This window comes from Haliotis rufescens, unplaced genomic scaffold (genome assembly GCF_023055435.1).
Source record: "Haliotis rufescens isolate VD_foot unplaced genomic scaffold, xgHalRufe1.0.p SCAF_9, whole genome shotgun sequence".
In the NCBI taxonomy this organism is placed as follows: domain Eukaryota; kingdom Metazoa; phylum Mollusca; class Gastropoda; order Lepetellida; family Haliotidae; genus Haliotis; species Haliotis rufescens.
Window position 1 is genome coordinate 12977094 of NW_025964383.1, and position 17767 is coordinate 12994860.

The following is a 17767-nucleotide window of genomic DNA, read 5'->3' on the forward strand; positions in this document are numbered from 1 at the left end:
AATAATAATCTATAATCCTAACTAACTGTGTGTGATAATACTCTGCTGACTAAAATTGGATTGGGAAGGGTTAATTATTTCTAATATTCACTAACTGATATTGGTTGCTTCGATCAGGCTCATACATGACAACGTCGCTATATAAGTGCAATAATCTTGGACGCGACGTTAAACCCAATTTCACCTCACCTCACCTCATACATGACATGCACTGTGGTGTATTGAGAGCTGATAACCTTACAGGTTATCCATTGGCGAGTCAAAGGTTGCTCTTGTTTAAAGGCTTGTTTCTGTTCACGGTTGTGAGATATGTCCCACACTCCAGAGTGTGCAGTAACGCACATCTATTGGTGATGATCATCAGAGTACTACGCCACTGAAGGTGAGTGGTAAAACCCCTTACATGTTTCGTGAATGAATTACAGTTCCAAAGTTTACTATTCAAATTCAGAAACTTTGTGCTGCTACGATTTAAAGTCATAATGTTGTTACTTGAGCATCGATGCAAAACAACCCACATGATCTTGTAGATATTGGAACGCTATTTGTTTGCTATTTTGGTGTGCACGGTTGTTCCGATCGGATACCCGATTATACTTTGTTCAAAATATGCGGGTTGATATTATTCAATATGAAGTACAAGCTGGAGTAATGCAAAGATAACTTTCATTACCGTACGAACAACATTCCTGACATAATGTTTGGTGACGTCCGATAATAAAGGAGGCACATCATATCACTGTTGGCATCATGTTAACATAAAAGCAGGAATATTGCAGCCTGATAGCGATACCTGCCAACAAAGGCTGTAGGCTGTTGATGTAACACTGTTTTCAAACGCCAGGTCTTTGTGTGGAAAGGTATTTTGAATTTGAGGTATCGAATGGACAAATAAAAAAGTCAAGTATTTTTTAGTATCATGGTGGAATTGTATATACCATTTGATGCTTGTGGCTGTTATACTTTTATTTGATCCAACTAAATTAATGGCTCGGCTGTCAAAGGTACCACAATTAACAGTGCAGAGGTAACTACCACAGCCATTACATATTACCCGTATAATGCATTCCAATCCAGATTTTGACAAATTATTTGTTAGCATGATATTCATGTTCATGTGATCAAAATGTGACTGAGGCTCAGCCCATATCAATGTTACAAAAACCTACTCTTCCTTTATAACTTGTCTTAGTGCGTACATTGCCTTAGCTGGTGAAGTTACTTTTCCCTTATACCAGTATATTGTCTTAGCTAGTAATGCAACGTTTCCCTTACATCTTGTCCTAGCTGATAAAGTGACTCATGTCTTGCCTTTTGTCCTGCCTTATCATGAATTATTTGATTAGTATCACTGGGCTGTTAACACCAAACCCATGTTCCTGGAGTTGATCAAAGTGATGGATCTGATGCACCTTGATACAACTTAAATGTTCAAAAGAACCCACTCACTAAAAAGAGGAAGATCAGATTTGGCTACCTTGTCGTGCCTTTAAGATAGGACAGTTTTATCCGAGTAGTTGTGTTAATGATGGAACCATGTGTCATATATAGTTAGTGTTGGTTGTTGGTTTGTTTGTTGTTTAACGCCGCACTGAGCACCTTTCCAGCTTTATGACGGCGGTCTGTAAATAATCTAGTCTGGACATGACAATCCAGTGATTAATATCTTGAGCATCGATCCACGCATTTGGGATCGGTGATATGCATCAACCAAGCCAGCAAGCCTGACCACCCTATCCCGTTAGTTGCCTCTTACGACAAGCATAGTCGCCTTTTACGGCAAGCATGGGTTGCTGAAGACCTATTCTACCCCGGATCTTCACGGGTCTATAGTGAGTGAGTTATATTTTAATGTCATATGGTGAATAAAGTGAAGAGATCAAGCAATATAGTCAGTAAAACAGTCAGGTATATACTTCAGATAATTATAAGTCACAAAGTGAATATATTTAGAGAACTGTAATCACTAACCGTATAAGCGCAGGTCACATCAAATCTACCCTGACGCCACCTTATGTTGAATCATGCGGACGTACAGTACCCCTCTCTCATGTATGACATCACAGCAGGTTTAAAGACCTCCCTTTCACTACAAATGGTTGCAGGCACTGTGCTAAATGTGTTATTCCCTATTCTCAACAGGAAAGACACTGCATGTTATAATGTTGTATATGTACAGTTGCGTTGCCTCATGGAGTAAACATGAAATTAATGGCATTCTTCGATCATATGAAAAGTTGGTCATAATCGTCGGTAAGCCATTAAAGACGTCTTCATATAATAATTACCTAGGGCAGCAATTTTCAACAAGATTATCTTGAACAAAGTGTCGAGTTACTCTTGTTAACAAAGCTAGTAAGCCTCTTCTGGTTATTAAAAAGATATAGAGTAATTTTCCAAATTTGTTTATAAATGCATTATTTAAATTCAAAAATGCAGATAAAGCTAATGTTTTAATTTGGGGATGAAGTAAGTGGATTTCAAGAAAGAAAAGTTGGAGATAGATTGCACACAAACTGCTGTAAATATATTTTGGGAGTTGGTAAACAACTCAAGTAATGTTCAAGTAACGCTATTTAGCAGGACGCGGGAGAACAGGCATATATTATTATTGAAAGGTGTAGATTTTTGTTGCAAATTATCGAAAAGACCTGAGGATCGTTATCCGATGCAATGTTATTAACTGATGAAAAAATTACACTTGGCAGGAAGACAGACCTGGCCACCATGTGTAATAGCATTGTTATGTTCAACTAGTATTCTTCAACTATATGCTTTACCTTTGCGGTGTAATAACAAAAGCAAGACTTTGTATGATAAAGTGGAATCGGTAAACTGTGTGACAGCAGATGCATTGATGTTGAACTCCATTTCATGTTTGAACTTAAATCACATAATTCATTACGTGTTATCTATTTCCCTATCTATCAAAATAGTTCAAATGTTGTAAAAATTGCCATGCTATCAAATTACTATCAGGATTCAGTCATTTGAAAAATGTATGTTGAAGACGCCTCAAAGTGCAGGCAATCATTATTACCCAGTGTCATTAACATAATCCCATAACACAAGGATATATGCTTTGTAGTTTTGTTTGTTGTTTTACCTCCAATAGTATCACACATTAGCATTACCCTGTATGTATATGTAGCCATGTGTCATGTCCATCAGGGGCATATGGCTGACAGGTTGTATTGTAGTGTTGTGTAATGGTCTTTCTCATTTCTTTGTCTTGTGTTGTCCCTCATGTTGATACAACAGACTACCTGCACATTGTTGCACCTTCAGTCCAAACATAACAAGTCGCAGCAAGACCAGAATCTGAAAGGTTAGATCACTTGTTTATTTTGGCATACTTATTATTTGTAAAACACATGAATGCTATGAATATGTATGCATGTAAATGTGTTATATTTATTGAGCATCTTTGTCTACATATGTGCACATGTGTACATTGTATGCAACGTCGTAAAATTTGGGACATTCAACCTTTTCAAACTTAATTTAGTTACCTGCTTATTGATCGATAGTCGCATTGCTTTTCATGTTTGACTGAAAGAATGAATGAACCGTCGTATGATACTTACCTGTGTGTGTACTTAAGCATGGCTATAAGTATATGAGAGACACGATAATACAGCTGGAAGTTTGTTAAAAGCAACGTAAAACCCAACTCACTCACTCACACAACACGAATGTGTAAAACAGTATATGATATATGGAGTATCTGAATGTATGTGCATAGTGAGTCTGTGTATCATCGTTTTGTGCTGCAACTAGAAAGTACTAAACAGCTGACTACATTTTGTTGTTGGTATTAGGTTAGTGATGAATCAAACACAGGCCAAAAGGCTGTCCCACCTCCCATATATGTGTTTGATAAGACTGTCAGATTGGTAAAATTAAGTTTAAAGTGTAAACATGTAGGACATTGAAAACGTTTAAATTGTATTCATGTAAACAATCATACATACTTTTGTAATATTGTTGTTTAGTACACACATTACATCTTACATGTACCTACAGATATGAACAACATGTCTGTTTTGTAGTGCGAGTGAAGCAGACTGATTGACTTATGGCTGGGTGTTATAATGTCATTGTGCCAAATATGACACAGGTTGACAGTGAGTAAAGTTGATATTGTAATGCATTTGGTGAATATGTGCATGTGTACATGTTGTTGTATATCATATTGTAATGTGCCGCCTAAGATACGTGCACAATAGTTTAATACGTGTCGCTTCGTTTCTCGAAAACATTTCGTCCACGCTCATTTAAGTTTTCTGTCTTTCAGAATGGACACCTTCCCGAAGTGTTCTGTCTGTCAGCAGCAGTTTACCCTGAAAGGTCCAGTCCCCTACTTACTGCCCTGTCTACACGCTGTGTGTGAGACGTGTGTGACTTCTGTAGCTGGCGGTGTGATATCATGTTCTACATGTCAGAGGAAGGTCAACCTCACAGACACACGTCTCCCGACGGATGTAGTCAGACAGAAGGAAATATCCCACCTGACAGTCAAACATCACCCGACAGTGCTCGTCTGTACAAATGAAGATGATAGAAATCAGGCTGTGTGTTGGTGTCAGGAGTGTGAAGAGTTCCTCTGTGAATACTGCCAGAACATGCACAGCAGACTCAAACTTACCAGGAAACATGTACTTCAAAACTTCAGTGACATGGAACCGACAGTCTCGAACATCCCAGCCTTCTGCAGTATCCATAAACACCACCCCCTTTATCTGTTTGATAAAAGCTGCAAGAAGTTAATCTGTACGAAATGTAGGTTTGATGATCATACAAATCATGAAGTGGTAGAACTAGATGTAGTTGCTGACACTGTTATAAAACAGCTGGTCCATCATAAGAATGAGCTGTCAAATGTACAATCTCGCCAGCAATCACACATTCAGAGCATCAGGCAAGGAACCGAATCCACCAACAGAACACACAACTCTTTGAAAGAAACTATTGGCCACACATTCCAATCTCTGAGATCACAACTTGACCAAAGAGAGAAGGAACTTCTGATCGATCTTAAAAGTCAGACGAAGGAGACCAAGGCAACTCTATATGCTCAACTCACCACCTGTGAAGAAGATTGGAAGACATGCACTGGGCTTTTAGACTACATCGCCAAAGTCCTCCTCTATTCCTCTAAGTCAGACATCGTGGATCTGGAGCGTTATGTAGGGGACATACCTCGGACCTACATGTACCTAGAAACTCCTGCGCCTCAAACACATGTCGTACCTACAGCTGTCTTCAACACCAACAGCTTGTCAAAACTGATATCAAACATATCAGTGTTTGGTGCCATTTTGCCAAGGGAAGTGGATGAGGAATCTGTAAAAGGTATTCATCATGTTATTGAACATCATTTAAGGTTTATTCATTCTTTGTATGCGTACATTTTTTTGCAACTTCTTGTGACGTTCTAATTCGTTTGCAGCCCCTCTGTTTTCTTCATATGTTTCTCTTTCTAAGACTCATGCTTTGTTTCTGAAGATTTAATGTTCGTAGACTGCACATAACACGTTCCCGGTGTTAATCGTCAGGAGTTATTCGTCTGTTGTTTCAGAAAAGGATACTCAGACTGACGATGACTTAATGGAAGACTTGGAAAGGAAACACAAAATGGTGAGTTCAATCAGTCGTGGAATATCATGAAATCTTGCGTGCACACTCACCAACAAACTGGCCAACTAGAGGTTGACCAAAAGCACATTTGCCTCAATCGTCATAACTATGTTTTATCATTTTGAGAGAAAGTGCGTCAGACCATTTAATACTTGTATTTTCGCAGGACCTAACAGAGCTGAAGACGAAAATTGCTTCAAACGAGAAACATATTGAAAGCCTCAAATCACTTCCAGACAAGCTCAATGCCGAAATCAAATGCTGGAAATCGGTGTGTTATTATTACCTTACATGTATTCACATCTTTCGACATGTCAGCATCTTCTCTTATATTCAAAAATGTTTGTTACAAAGAAAATATCATATTCTGAAATCACCTTATCTAAAACATTTTAAATCTTTTGTGCACTTGTTAAAACAATGATTCTCTTTCCTTCATTTTAAACATCCAGTTAGGATTGATCATTTGATATGATGGTGAGTGTAAGTGTGTGTGCGTGTGTTTGTTCTCTGAATTAATTGCCAGCCCCCTAATCTTAAAGCGCCTTTCACTACGCATGAGAGTGTCATGAATCCTTGATATAGAATGGCAACCGTTAATTATTGCAAGTCTTGAAAATCCAAGACCCATGAGATGCGATGACAGGCACGTGCTTTGTTATATAATACATGTGCTATTTTTTCAGCGCATTAAGGAGAAGAAAACCACAGAGAATAGAGCCTCAAAAACCATGGATGTCTTACTTGGTAAATTTGTATCACACTTCTTCTTTGACTTCCCTTAATCACATAATTTCGGATACATTTGACAACTGAACATGAATCTCCATGTCCGAGAGTGGTAAACAGAGTGAAACCAACACACGAAGTCCCCCTGTCTCATCATACATATATATGGTGATGTATATATTGATGTTTCAGGTGTGGCTAGAGAATGCGGTATTCAACTGCTGAAGTCAGAAGTTGTAGACAGATCTATGGTGGTGAAGTGTGAGTACATTTATCATGTATCTCCTTCGATATAGGTTTTGATGTACATCATGTGCAAGTAATATAAAACGTCAACACGAATGGAACTTTTAGTCACCAACTACGATTGTGGGGCATAGAGTAGCTAAGTGGCTCATGCTTGGGCTAATGAAGGTCAGGAGCTGGCTGTCTTTATGTGTCATCGGCTGTCATTGTTACCTGGTCAATGTTAACTACTTAAACAATTACAGGACACGTTGGTAACTGCTGTGTACAACACCAGTCATTATAGATTAATGTTGCTAAATGATTAATTCACAACACGTTTGTGTGACGTTGATTTATTCATGATTATTTGCACACTCTTATATGCACGGGGTCGAGGTACGGTTCTCTGTAGGAAGTGACATCATTGAGTGGATAGAAGGCTTGCGGTATATACACATTGCTTTAGACAGGTAGATATATGTATATACAAGAAGCACTAGGTGCCAGGTCAGCACATTCTGTTGGTGCCACGGATCGCCTAACCTACCCCTAGCTAGGCTGAGGGTGCGGCTATATTTCTTTGTCAGTCACAAGTCCAAAGATTTTATATCCATGGTCAACAGACACGGATTAAGTCAACAATATAAACAACAGTAAATAATGAGTTACAAAGTTGCACAGCTCGTCCAGGTTGGCTGACAGTCGACGTACAATACAATTTGGATTTGCATATTTTAAGTAATTGCAATTAAGATTATAGACATATATATTTTATGGCTACAGGTAATTAGCCTTTGTTCATGCAGACAAAGGTTGTCCCAAATCGGTCGCTATAACAAATCTTACCCACTATATCATCGTCTTGGAAATGTTTACCTTAAAGTGAACCAAAGACAGTTGCCATATGAAGACATTCTCCCCGCCTATGGTATCAGTAAAATATTAGCCAGAGGGGTGATTGAGTGTATTGTGAATAACGCCACTTTAAAAATCAATTCAGTTATACAATTTGGTAGCAGCCTAATATAGGTGAAAACCCCGAAGTAATGCAGGTCTTAGACCTTCAATCTTTTGATGAAGAACCCATGAGCTGACAAATGATATTCAAGGCTAATTTTGAAAATAAACCAAAGATCACAAACTTCTGCCACGCCTCATTTTAAGTGACACATAACGAATAAGTTAGAAGTAAAACAAACATAGTATATTGTAAAGTCCAGTGCCTTAGTGACACAAAAGAGTGAATGCGCGAATTGGGTTTAACGCCTCTGTAAAAAGTATTTCCGTGATATACCGACATGTCAGCTTGTGTGGGAGGAACGGAGAAAGTGATAGAGGGATTAGGCAGTTGTCATGTATGAGGTGCTGACAAACATGATTATAGGTTTCTGAAATTCGTCAGCAAATTGGGGTACCAGGGGCGACTTGGCCACCAATGCCCCGACATGAAAGCCATTCGGTGGAATTAACTGCTTACAATTTACGAGATGGGGGGTGACAGTGGTTTCAGTGGTTCCATACAGTGTTTCCTACTGCAGCTATAATTTATCGAGGAAATGAGCAGGAAAATACCGACTGAAATATTCCAGCAACATGACAGCGGTCTGCAAATATTCGAGATCGAGTCTGGATCAGACAATCCAGTTATTGATATTATGAGCATCGATCCACCACGCAATTGGGATACGATGACATGCATCAGCTATGTCAGCGAGCCTGACCACCTGCTGTGAAGAAATGAGTGAGGAAAGAAGTGAGGGGGGTCGGGGGAGGGTTGGGTGGTGACAGTGGTTTCCAACAGTGTTTCTCACTGCAGCTGTAACTTATCAAGGAAATGAGCAGAAAAATAAAGACTGAAAGAATAATCAGATCACGGACATTGGGGACACACACATTGCGAGCACCCGACCGCCATCTCAGACGACGTAATTGGGACCTTGGAGAGAAGAAAGACGATGCAATCACTGTAACGCCAGGCAGACATTTTTACACGTTTGATGCACCCTCGGGATGTTCGGTATACCGTGCAATAGCTGCGAAGTTCGATCTACTTTTAAGATTAAATATCAGAAACATTTAAACATAAGCCTCAAGAAAATAAACAAACGAGCCAGTATGAAGTTGTCAGTGTTAATCGTGAGTATCGTGTACAGGCAGGCACAGTGGACTGTTTACCCGCTTAATGGGTCATGTTGTTACCACTAACCCTGTTGTGTATGGTGTTGTGCGTGTATGAATAATCTCAAGTACATCAATATTCGCGTGCCGATAAAGACATCGTGTTACTGAGACTTGACAATATAGTCTCACAGACTTGGTTCTGAATAACCTGTGTGTCGCTCACGTGTGAATACAAATGTGTGTTGTGATGTGTTAAGAAGATTATCGTTCCATATCGTATATATCGTGCAATATCTGCGTAGTTCGTTCTACTTCTAAGATGTAATATCTGAAACATTTTAACATAAGCCTCACAATAATAAAAACCGAGCCAGTATGAAGTTGTCAGTGTTAATCGTGAGTATCATGTACAGGCAGGTACAGTGGACTGTTTAACCGCTAAATTGGTCATGTTGTTACCATTGACACTGTTGTGTATGGTGAGTTGCGTGTGTGAATAAATTCAAGTACATCAATATTCGCGTGCCGATAAAGTCACCGTGTTACTGAGACGTGACAATATAGTCTCACAGACTTGGTTCTAAATAACCTGTGTGTCGCTCACGTGTGAATACAAATGTGTGTTGTGATGTGTTAAGAAGATTATCGTTCCAGTGTAATGAAACTGCTATTGCAAAACGTTGAACATTATTTATACACTGTTTGTGACCCTAGTCCCCCAATACGTGGATATCAAGGTTCACACATTAAGATTTAAGACACTGGAACTTCTGCATGTATGTCTTGTCATTGTCCTTGCATCCGCCTCCTAACCTGCCGACATCTTTTATTATTACTTCCTTCGTTTGAACATTATAGACGGCGACTTGCGAAACGGACAATTTACAGGAGCTAATTTATTTTAAAGGCAAAATAGAGTTTGGAATATTGCATATAGCATTACTACAAAACAATACCAAGAAGTATCGAGTGATTGGAATGAATGGATGCGACATAGGAATGACTAGGTGTTACATACTTATGAACAGAACATGTTGGCGGTGCATTGTAAGGGTACAAACAATCAAGGAAGGCGACATGCGTGTGTGGTAAAAACCATAAACGTTTGAGATGACTTGATCAATAATGAGTTATTCCTAACTCTGGTCAAACTGTCGTTTATGCTCGACAAGGTCCGAATCAATGTCCCAATGACAATTTGCGGGATTCTTTTCAATTAATGTTGCAGCGACTGGCCAAATTCGGCTAACGGTAGCCGTTGACGTTGGCGTACACGTCCCTGGATTATGCGTTATAGGGGAGAGATCAGAACTCGTGGCTGCTCATTGCAATCGTGTGATGTTTTGCTGTTGGAGGTAGTCAGTTACGATACGTACACCGTGGGCACGAGCGTTATCGTCTTGAAAGGCAAAACGTGGACTAGCATTGAGCGAAAACGAAACTACTATCGTCGCTAGCATGCTATCTCGGTAGTACTGTCCAGTGACCCTCCTACATGTAAGCACAATATGCAGTGGCGTTCTGGCAGTCATAGTGATCCTGCCCCATATCAGTGCAGACCCACCGTCAAGTCTAATGTTGCCTCACGTTGACGTTCGTCGACGTCTATCCAGAGTGATTCGCGATTCCCCGAGTTTCCACTTTCTAAACGCCATTTGTTTTTGGGTCCATCATTAACATTTTGTGTCTGCAGAAACCTGTTTCAGCGTCTGCAAATCACTGACGAAGACAAATTGAACATATTGGCTACAACTACTTCTCCCTGAGTTCAACCAGTTTGAAGCATGTCAATAACCAATAGGCGTTCATCACGTTGTAGATGAACTGCATGGTCCACGTGAGATGTTTCGAGGGAGTTCGGGCGTTAGGTTTTGGTTCCGAAACTGTTCCATCTCTGGCATCCATATTTCAAACTTCATTTTTTCTTCTGAGCGAGTGAGTTAGTTGGGTTTTAACGCCGCTTTGAACATTATTCCAGTTATATTACGGCGTGTCAGCTAAATGTGGGAGGGAGGCTAGAGGTGATGCAGGACTCAGACGTTTACTACTTCGGTGAAACCCACGAGCACGGGTATGGTGCTAACAAACCTAGAAACATAATCGGGGCGAACCGGGATTCGAACCCGCAATCATAGGTGTCTGGTGCAAGCTCATCGCAGCAATAGCCCGTTCGCGGAACTCTCTATACTATCGCTGCCACCGGACAAAATTCCCCACTGTGTTAGGTGGCCCCAACCATGCTTGGAGTTGAACTCACAACAGAATGACCGTTATGTTTACAAACAAGTGACGTCTGTCGTGACACCGAATACCCTTACCCCTGCTAAATTACTTTCTTTGTTTGTCAATTTGAATTTCTATTTCACTAAAACTATCATGTTATTGAAATAGTAAGAATGTAATGAAGAAGATGGTTGATTTTCCGTTAGTCTGTAATCTAGAACCAATCTGATTATACAAACAACAAAGTAAATTCATCTGGAAAACATGGTCAGTCGAAAACCTTTTCAAAATTCACTATGATGACATAAACAAAGGTATGAACGTTACTACATTTGGGGTTAGAGGCCAAATTTCAAGATTCTTGTAATGGCCGCGCCCACACTGGTGGCAGAGATGTTACCGAGAGTGTAACGGAGGTGTCACGCGCTGGGAAGGAGCTTGGTTTCTGGCGTGTCAAAGGGACGCAACTCTGCACAGCGAACGCGGTTTTCTTCTGACGACCGATTGTAACATTTCTCATCATCATGTACATTTACGTTATCATCATAGAAAACTGAAGCAAAAAGGTATTGATTAGAAATATCACACCATGAATGAGGCATCATTCAAAATACAAAATGCACTTTGTGCTAATGAGTAAATATAACTTTTAAACGGGGCTGGAATTTGGGGTTTAGTGACATAGTTCTGGCAGATGTTCTATTCGGTCGCTCGCTGATTTGAAATGTGTCAAATATTGGCTGTCTCTTTATAATATGCAGGAATCTCGTTTCACCCCTAAAAGTGTCCTCACATGTTGCAGTTGTATATGAAATACTTCAAGGATCATTGTGGCGTTGTCGCCCTTGCAAAAACAAGCATAAAGGGTCAAAATTAGCCAAAGCGCGATGCGATAACGCAACATTTGTCACATTGTTGCGTTGTCGCATTGTTAGATGTCCGTGAGGCTTATTCGACGTATTGCCCTCTCTTTTTGTACGCCGTGCGTCATCCGTCATGCGAAATCTATTCACACTGCGATTTCGGTGGTCCGAAGTTCCGTGGTGTACTTATGGCAGCTCCCACAGAACATGGAATGGTCGGTTCCTAATTATAACTGACATGAATATACTCAACAGGCCGTATGCCTAATGTTCTTTTTCGCTATTTTCCATCAACAATGGTCTTACTACAGGATATGCTAAACTGCTATAGAAAAGGTATAGACTTCATATCCGAAAAATCTAAACATTAAGTGGCTATATTTGACTCGGCACGAAACCTACGTTTGTTTTTTAACCAAACATCATTGCAGTGGAATTCCTTTCGTTATTTTTACATTAAGGGTTGAAAGGAGAGTTAACACGTAACCCTAAATGTAAAATTTCAGACACAGTATACTCCGAGCCGACCAGTCCTTGTTTTAACCCCTTAATGTCGAGCGCCAGACAGGGTAACAAGAACGTCTTTTGGTATGACGCGGCCGGGGATCGAACCCCGGACCTTCCACTCTCGGGGGGACGCTCTACCACGAGACCCCGGAGGCGGTCCTTAGGTCATGGGTAAAATGTACATCATTATTTTCGTGCTTCAATTATGTGAGGGACATACATCTCTTGATTTTCTAATCCTGACTGTCATTTAGTTTCGACATCGCGTACAATCATACAATTGTGATTTGTTATGTCGCTTTTATTTAAATCTTTCTGTCATTTCTGACTGAAAGTGCTACCTCACTGCTTGAAATATCACTTTTTCAATGTTCATAACCTGCATCGTAAAACTCTAGTAAACAGCGTTATTGTCTTGTATTTACAGGTTATATTTTGCTAATTTGGCTTTGCGTCCATTGACAAAAATTATTGAAAACATTACCTATTAAATAATAACAAAATTATCCCTACTGGTCACCGACCAGGTATCGCCATTTTTCATGTTATTTCTGAAATATCCCCGTTCAAAGTTAACTGTGCAATAAACTTTGCAAATGGGCAAATGCACGTATTTCTGTACGTGGACAAAAATCATTAGCTTTTTGTTATCACGCAACGACAGGGAATCAAAACAGTGGAAAAAAAATCCCTGTCGACCAACTGTACCAGTTATCGCCATCATCTAAACAGCACGTGCCACGTGATAAAGCACATTGCTTCAGTTTTACAAATTACATTTTTTTTATTTTCTTTGGTATCACAAGCTATTTTTATATTTGTTACAATTAATAACAAATGCTTTTATCAATTTGTCGTCTGCAAACTGACGTAGACCAATGTGCTTTATATACAGGGTTATTCACATTTGGAAAATAGCTCAAATAGGTTTTAGAATTGTTTTGGGGGGAAGAAATGACAGACAGAAAGTAAGCTATGACAGATCTGAAAGTGCATCATCGTGTTGTTGGATTTTTGTTTCCGCGTCAGTTAGTCACGTGACACCGCCCGCGTGTCTCTTCTAAAGTTGTATTTCAGCAAGGTGATTATATGGTATGTTTTTTAATATTTATTCACAGGAGTAATATTTGTCTATCATTTGTAGATAAATATTTCTCTCTTCTAATGAAACCGAGCAAAGGTAAAACGAGATGCGATCACGTGCGCGCTGTAGCGGGGACTAAGCGATAATTGGTCTTCGTCGACAGCTGGTCACTGGTCAGTTTTCAGGGTAACATGCGTGTTCACAGTTAGTTAACGCGAAAGTTCTCTTTCCACTCGTAATTCCTTCTCTGTGGTATAATAGAAATCAACCTATATGTTGTCCACGCAATGACATGAGCGCATTTGATCTGAATTTCACAAAACCAAATGTTTGTCGTGATGTTTTCGAAACCAATTTTCAGAAATCATAAGAATGAAATTGACAACAATTGTTCATCTGCTGGCATCTGCTTTTGAAACTGAGAGCAATCAAATAGCACGCGCCTCGGCTGGAGCGGTGTCAACATGATTTGCTCGTTCTGGGCGGGCGGCTGGTCTATTTCGCACGTGCCGCACGACGTTTATTCTGACAGCAAAGCGCCAGGACATTTTAAAAAATATTTGTATGTTTACAATTAATTTAATTGCTGTTTGGTCTCAACATTTTTTCGTTTACAGAAGAACACTATAACATACTCCAAATAATAAAATAGCAGAATGTTCCAGAAATATTTCAAACATGACTTGTTCACTACATTTAATGTCGCTTATTGTTTATTGTGTTATTGACTGTTTGTGTCCTGTTCTGATAATGCTGCCCATCTCCTGTCGCCCATCGCCAAACCCCCAGCCCCATGTGCGTCCTCCAACGTGCAACACCATACTCCACCAACTACCGGATGACGTCACCAGGTCACGTGACACTGTGATCTCAACATCCTCATTTTAAGCTTCTTCCTCATTATACCGCGTTCACTCGTGTTTCTGTTAAACGACGGTGAACAACTGTGATCGCGAGTTTTCGCGCTCTGCGTGATTATTGGGCTCTGTGTATCCTTTTGTTTTAGTAATTCAGAATCTCCACTGCAAATATTTCAGTGATGAACCTCTTACACCTGACCTGTTACTAACTTATTTTACATTCAGGTTAAAAGATTACAGTATACATACACCAAAACGTAATACACAGAAGGTCTGATGCACATACTACTGCACTGTGATTATATTACATCATTTGTATGTCAGTACATTGTACTTAGCTGTGCATTCCTTGCAATTGGATATTTTAGTACAACTTTAATATCCCAATTTGTCTCATGTGTTATTCACTTGTAAACTACATTCATATGTTGTAGGTATACATCTGAAGTATGACAAAGACAGAGTCAATCTCGACTCCGTCCACATCAACACAGAAGGAGACCTGGTCAACAGGGAGTCGGATACCAGACCTGCAGGGGAGGGGAGACTGAAGAGGTACCATGGCACATGTAGCACTGCCCCCCACCCCCGGGCTGGCTGTCCCCAGTACTGGGAGGTGTTGAACAGGGTCAGTCTGGACAAACCACTCAAAGGGGGCGACCTCATCCTGGAGGTGGGTGTATGCAGGGAGGAGCAGAGGGACGTGTCTCATCATATAGGAAGACAATCCAGCTCCTGCTGCATGCAGGTCGCCCACTGTCCTACACACGACGGGATATGCAGGCAGACATGGAAGGAGGGGAAGTATGTGCTGTGTCTGCCTGACACTCTCCCCAACACAGCAGGGGCATCACACACACTACATTGCGGTGTTGTCTATGATGACATCAGGAAGAAGATTGTCTTCACTGATGTGAAGGAGAATAAAGTGATGTCGACGTTAGACAATGTAGACTCCAGTCAGCCACTGTGGCCGATGTTCGGGGTGTATAACCCACATCTCCTCACTGTCAGCATGACACTTGTAGTGGGCAGTGACATCTGCATGACAGAAGAGAAGAAAGCAATGATTGTTAAGGCGCTGTCTTGATGGTGACAATGATTGTCAAGGGCTGTCGTGATGGTGACAATGATTGTTCAGGCGACTTCGTGATGGGGACAATGATTGTCAAGGCGTTGTCGTGATGGGGACAATGATTGTCAAGGCGCCGTCGTGATGGTGACAATGATTGTTAAGGCGTTGTCGTGATGTTGACAATGGTTGTCAATACGTTGTCGTGATGGTGACAATGATTGCCAAGGCCTGTCGTGATTGTGACAATGATTATCAAGGGCTGTCGTGATGGGCACAATGATTGTCAAGGCGTTGTCGTGATGGGGACAATGAATGTCAAGGCGTTGTCGTGATGGGGACAATGATCGTCAAGGCGTTGTCATGATGGGGACAATGATTGTCAAGGGCTGTCGCGATGGTGACAATGATTGTCAAGGCGTTGTCATGATAGTGACAATGATTGTCAAGGGCTGTCGTGACGGTGACAATGATTGTCAAGGCGTTGTCGTGATGGTGACAGTGATTGTCAATACGCTGTCGTGATGGTGACAATGATTGCCATGGCGTTGTCGTGATGGTGACAATGGTTGTCAAGGCGTTGTCATGATGGTGACAATGATTGTCAAGGCGCTGTCGTGATGCGGACAATGATTGTCAAGGCGTTGTCGTGATGGGGACAATGATTGTCAAGGCGTTGTCATGATAGGGACAATGATTGTCAAGGGCTGTCGTGATGGTGACAATGATTGTCAAGGCGTTGTCATGATGGTGACAATGATTGCCAAGGGCTGTCGTGATGGTGACAATGATTTTCAAGGCGCTGTCGTGATGGTGACAGGGATTGTCAATACGCTGTCGTCATGGTGACAATGATTGTCAAGGCGCTGTCGTGGTGATAGTGACAATGATTGTTCAGGTGCCGTCGTGATGATGACAATGATTGCCAAGGGCCGTCGTGATAGTGACACTGATTGTCAAGGGCTGTCGTGATGGGGACAATGATTGTCAAGGCGTTGTCGTGATGGTGACAATGATTGTCAAGGCGTTGTCGTGATGGTGACAATGGTTGTCAAAGCGTTGTTGTAATGGTGACAATGATTGTCAAGGCGTTGTCATAATGGTGGCAATGATTGTCAAGGGCTGTCGTCAAGGTGACAATGATTGTGAAGGCGCTGTCGTGATGGTGACAATGATTGTCAAGGCGCTGTCGTAATGGTGACAATGATTGTCAAGGGCTGTCGTGATGGTGACAGTGATTGTCAAGGCGTTCTCATAATGGTGACAATGATTGTCAAGGGCTGTCGTGATGGTGGCAACGATTGTCAAGGCGCTGTCGTGATGGTGGCAATGATTGTCAAGGCGCTGTCGTGATGGTGACAATGATTGCTAAGGCGCTGTCGTGATGATGACAATGATTGTCAAGGCGCTGTCGTGATGATGACAATAATTGTCAAACGTTGTCGTTATGGTGGCAATGATCGTGATATGAACACACAGATCTGCTCAGAGCCAACTGCATGAGTCAAACATGTCTTCTGTGTGAAAGAAGGACTCTCCTTCACCTATCAACTATAACCCCCTGAACCTGTAATCTTGATGTGATATGTGTAAATGTATGTAACATTTAGATAAAAGGTAAAACGTTTTTGTTTGTTTGTTCATTTGTTTGTTCGTTGTTTAACGCCGCACTCAACAATATTCCAGCTGTATGATGGTGATCATTAACTAATCGAGTCTGGGCCAGACAATTCAGTGATTGGCGTCAAGACCACCCATCTTCGCAATTGGGATACGATGGTATGCATCAACCAAGTCAGCGAGCCTCACCATCCAATCCTATTTGTGCCCTCTTACAAGCATAGTCGCCTCTCACAACTTACACGTGTTGCTAAAGATTTATTCTTACTTTGATCTTCATGGGTGACGTAAATCTATCATGGTACATGGTACGACACACAATCAGGCAAGTCACCGAACCTGACCATTCGATGGATGCTGTCGCCTCGTTTTGCATGCTGACAGGGGATAGCAGTGGGATTTCTTTAGATGTTTATCAAACAAAATAAAGCAAGTGACATTGCGATAAGCTATTGTTTTGAAAATAATATTTTACTTAAAACTTGCTGATTTGCAGGACGAAGGAGGGCAGTTTAAAAGATGGAGGGCTTCTGCTTCTGATTATTACCTGCAAAAATAGCGTTACCGTTATTATAGATAAAATAGATAGAATTTGTTTTCAGATAAATATAAACATCAATATCGGTTTTTGAAATATTTACTGCAATCAACAAACAACGAATGCCACTGAAGAACAAATCAGATGACGTCAAAGCTGACTCCCTAACAAAGGTAGTCAAGCAATATGAGGGCATTATCAAGTTATAATGGTCAACTCATTTTTGATAACACGTGGGTAGTTTAATGATAATTCTCCCCACTTAGCTATAATGCTTGTCAT

The 17767-nt window shown here is 40.8% G+C and overlaps 1 protein-coding gene across 1 annotated transcript; it reads left to right on the forward strand.

Annotated features, from left to right (window-relative positions):
• Positions 1 to 292: 292 nt before the first annotated feature.
• LOC125377431 lies at positions 293 to 15815 on the forward strand. Its single transcript, XM_048390766.1, has 7 exons — positions 293 to 382; positions 4298 to 5355; positions 5582 to 5640; positions 5807 to 5911; positions 6327 to 6387; positions 6562 to 6630; positions 14690 to 15815. Exons 2-7 carry the CDS (start codon positions 4299 to 4301, stop codon positions 15343 to 15345), a joined length of 2007 nt encoding a protein of 668 aa, XP_048246723.1. The 5' UTR covers positions 293 to 382; position 4298; the 3' UTR covers positions 15346 to 15815.
• Positions 15816 to 17767: the final 1952 nt, after the last annotated feature.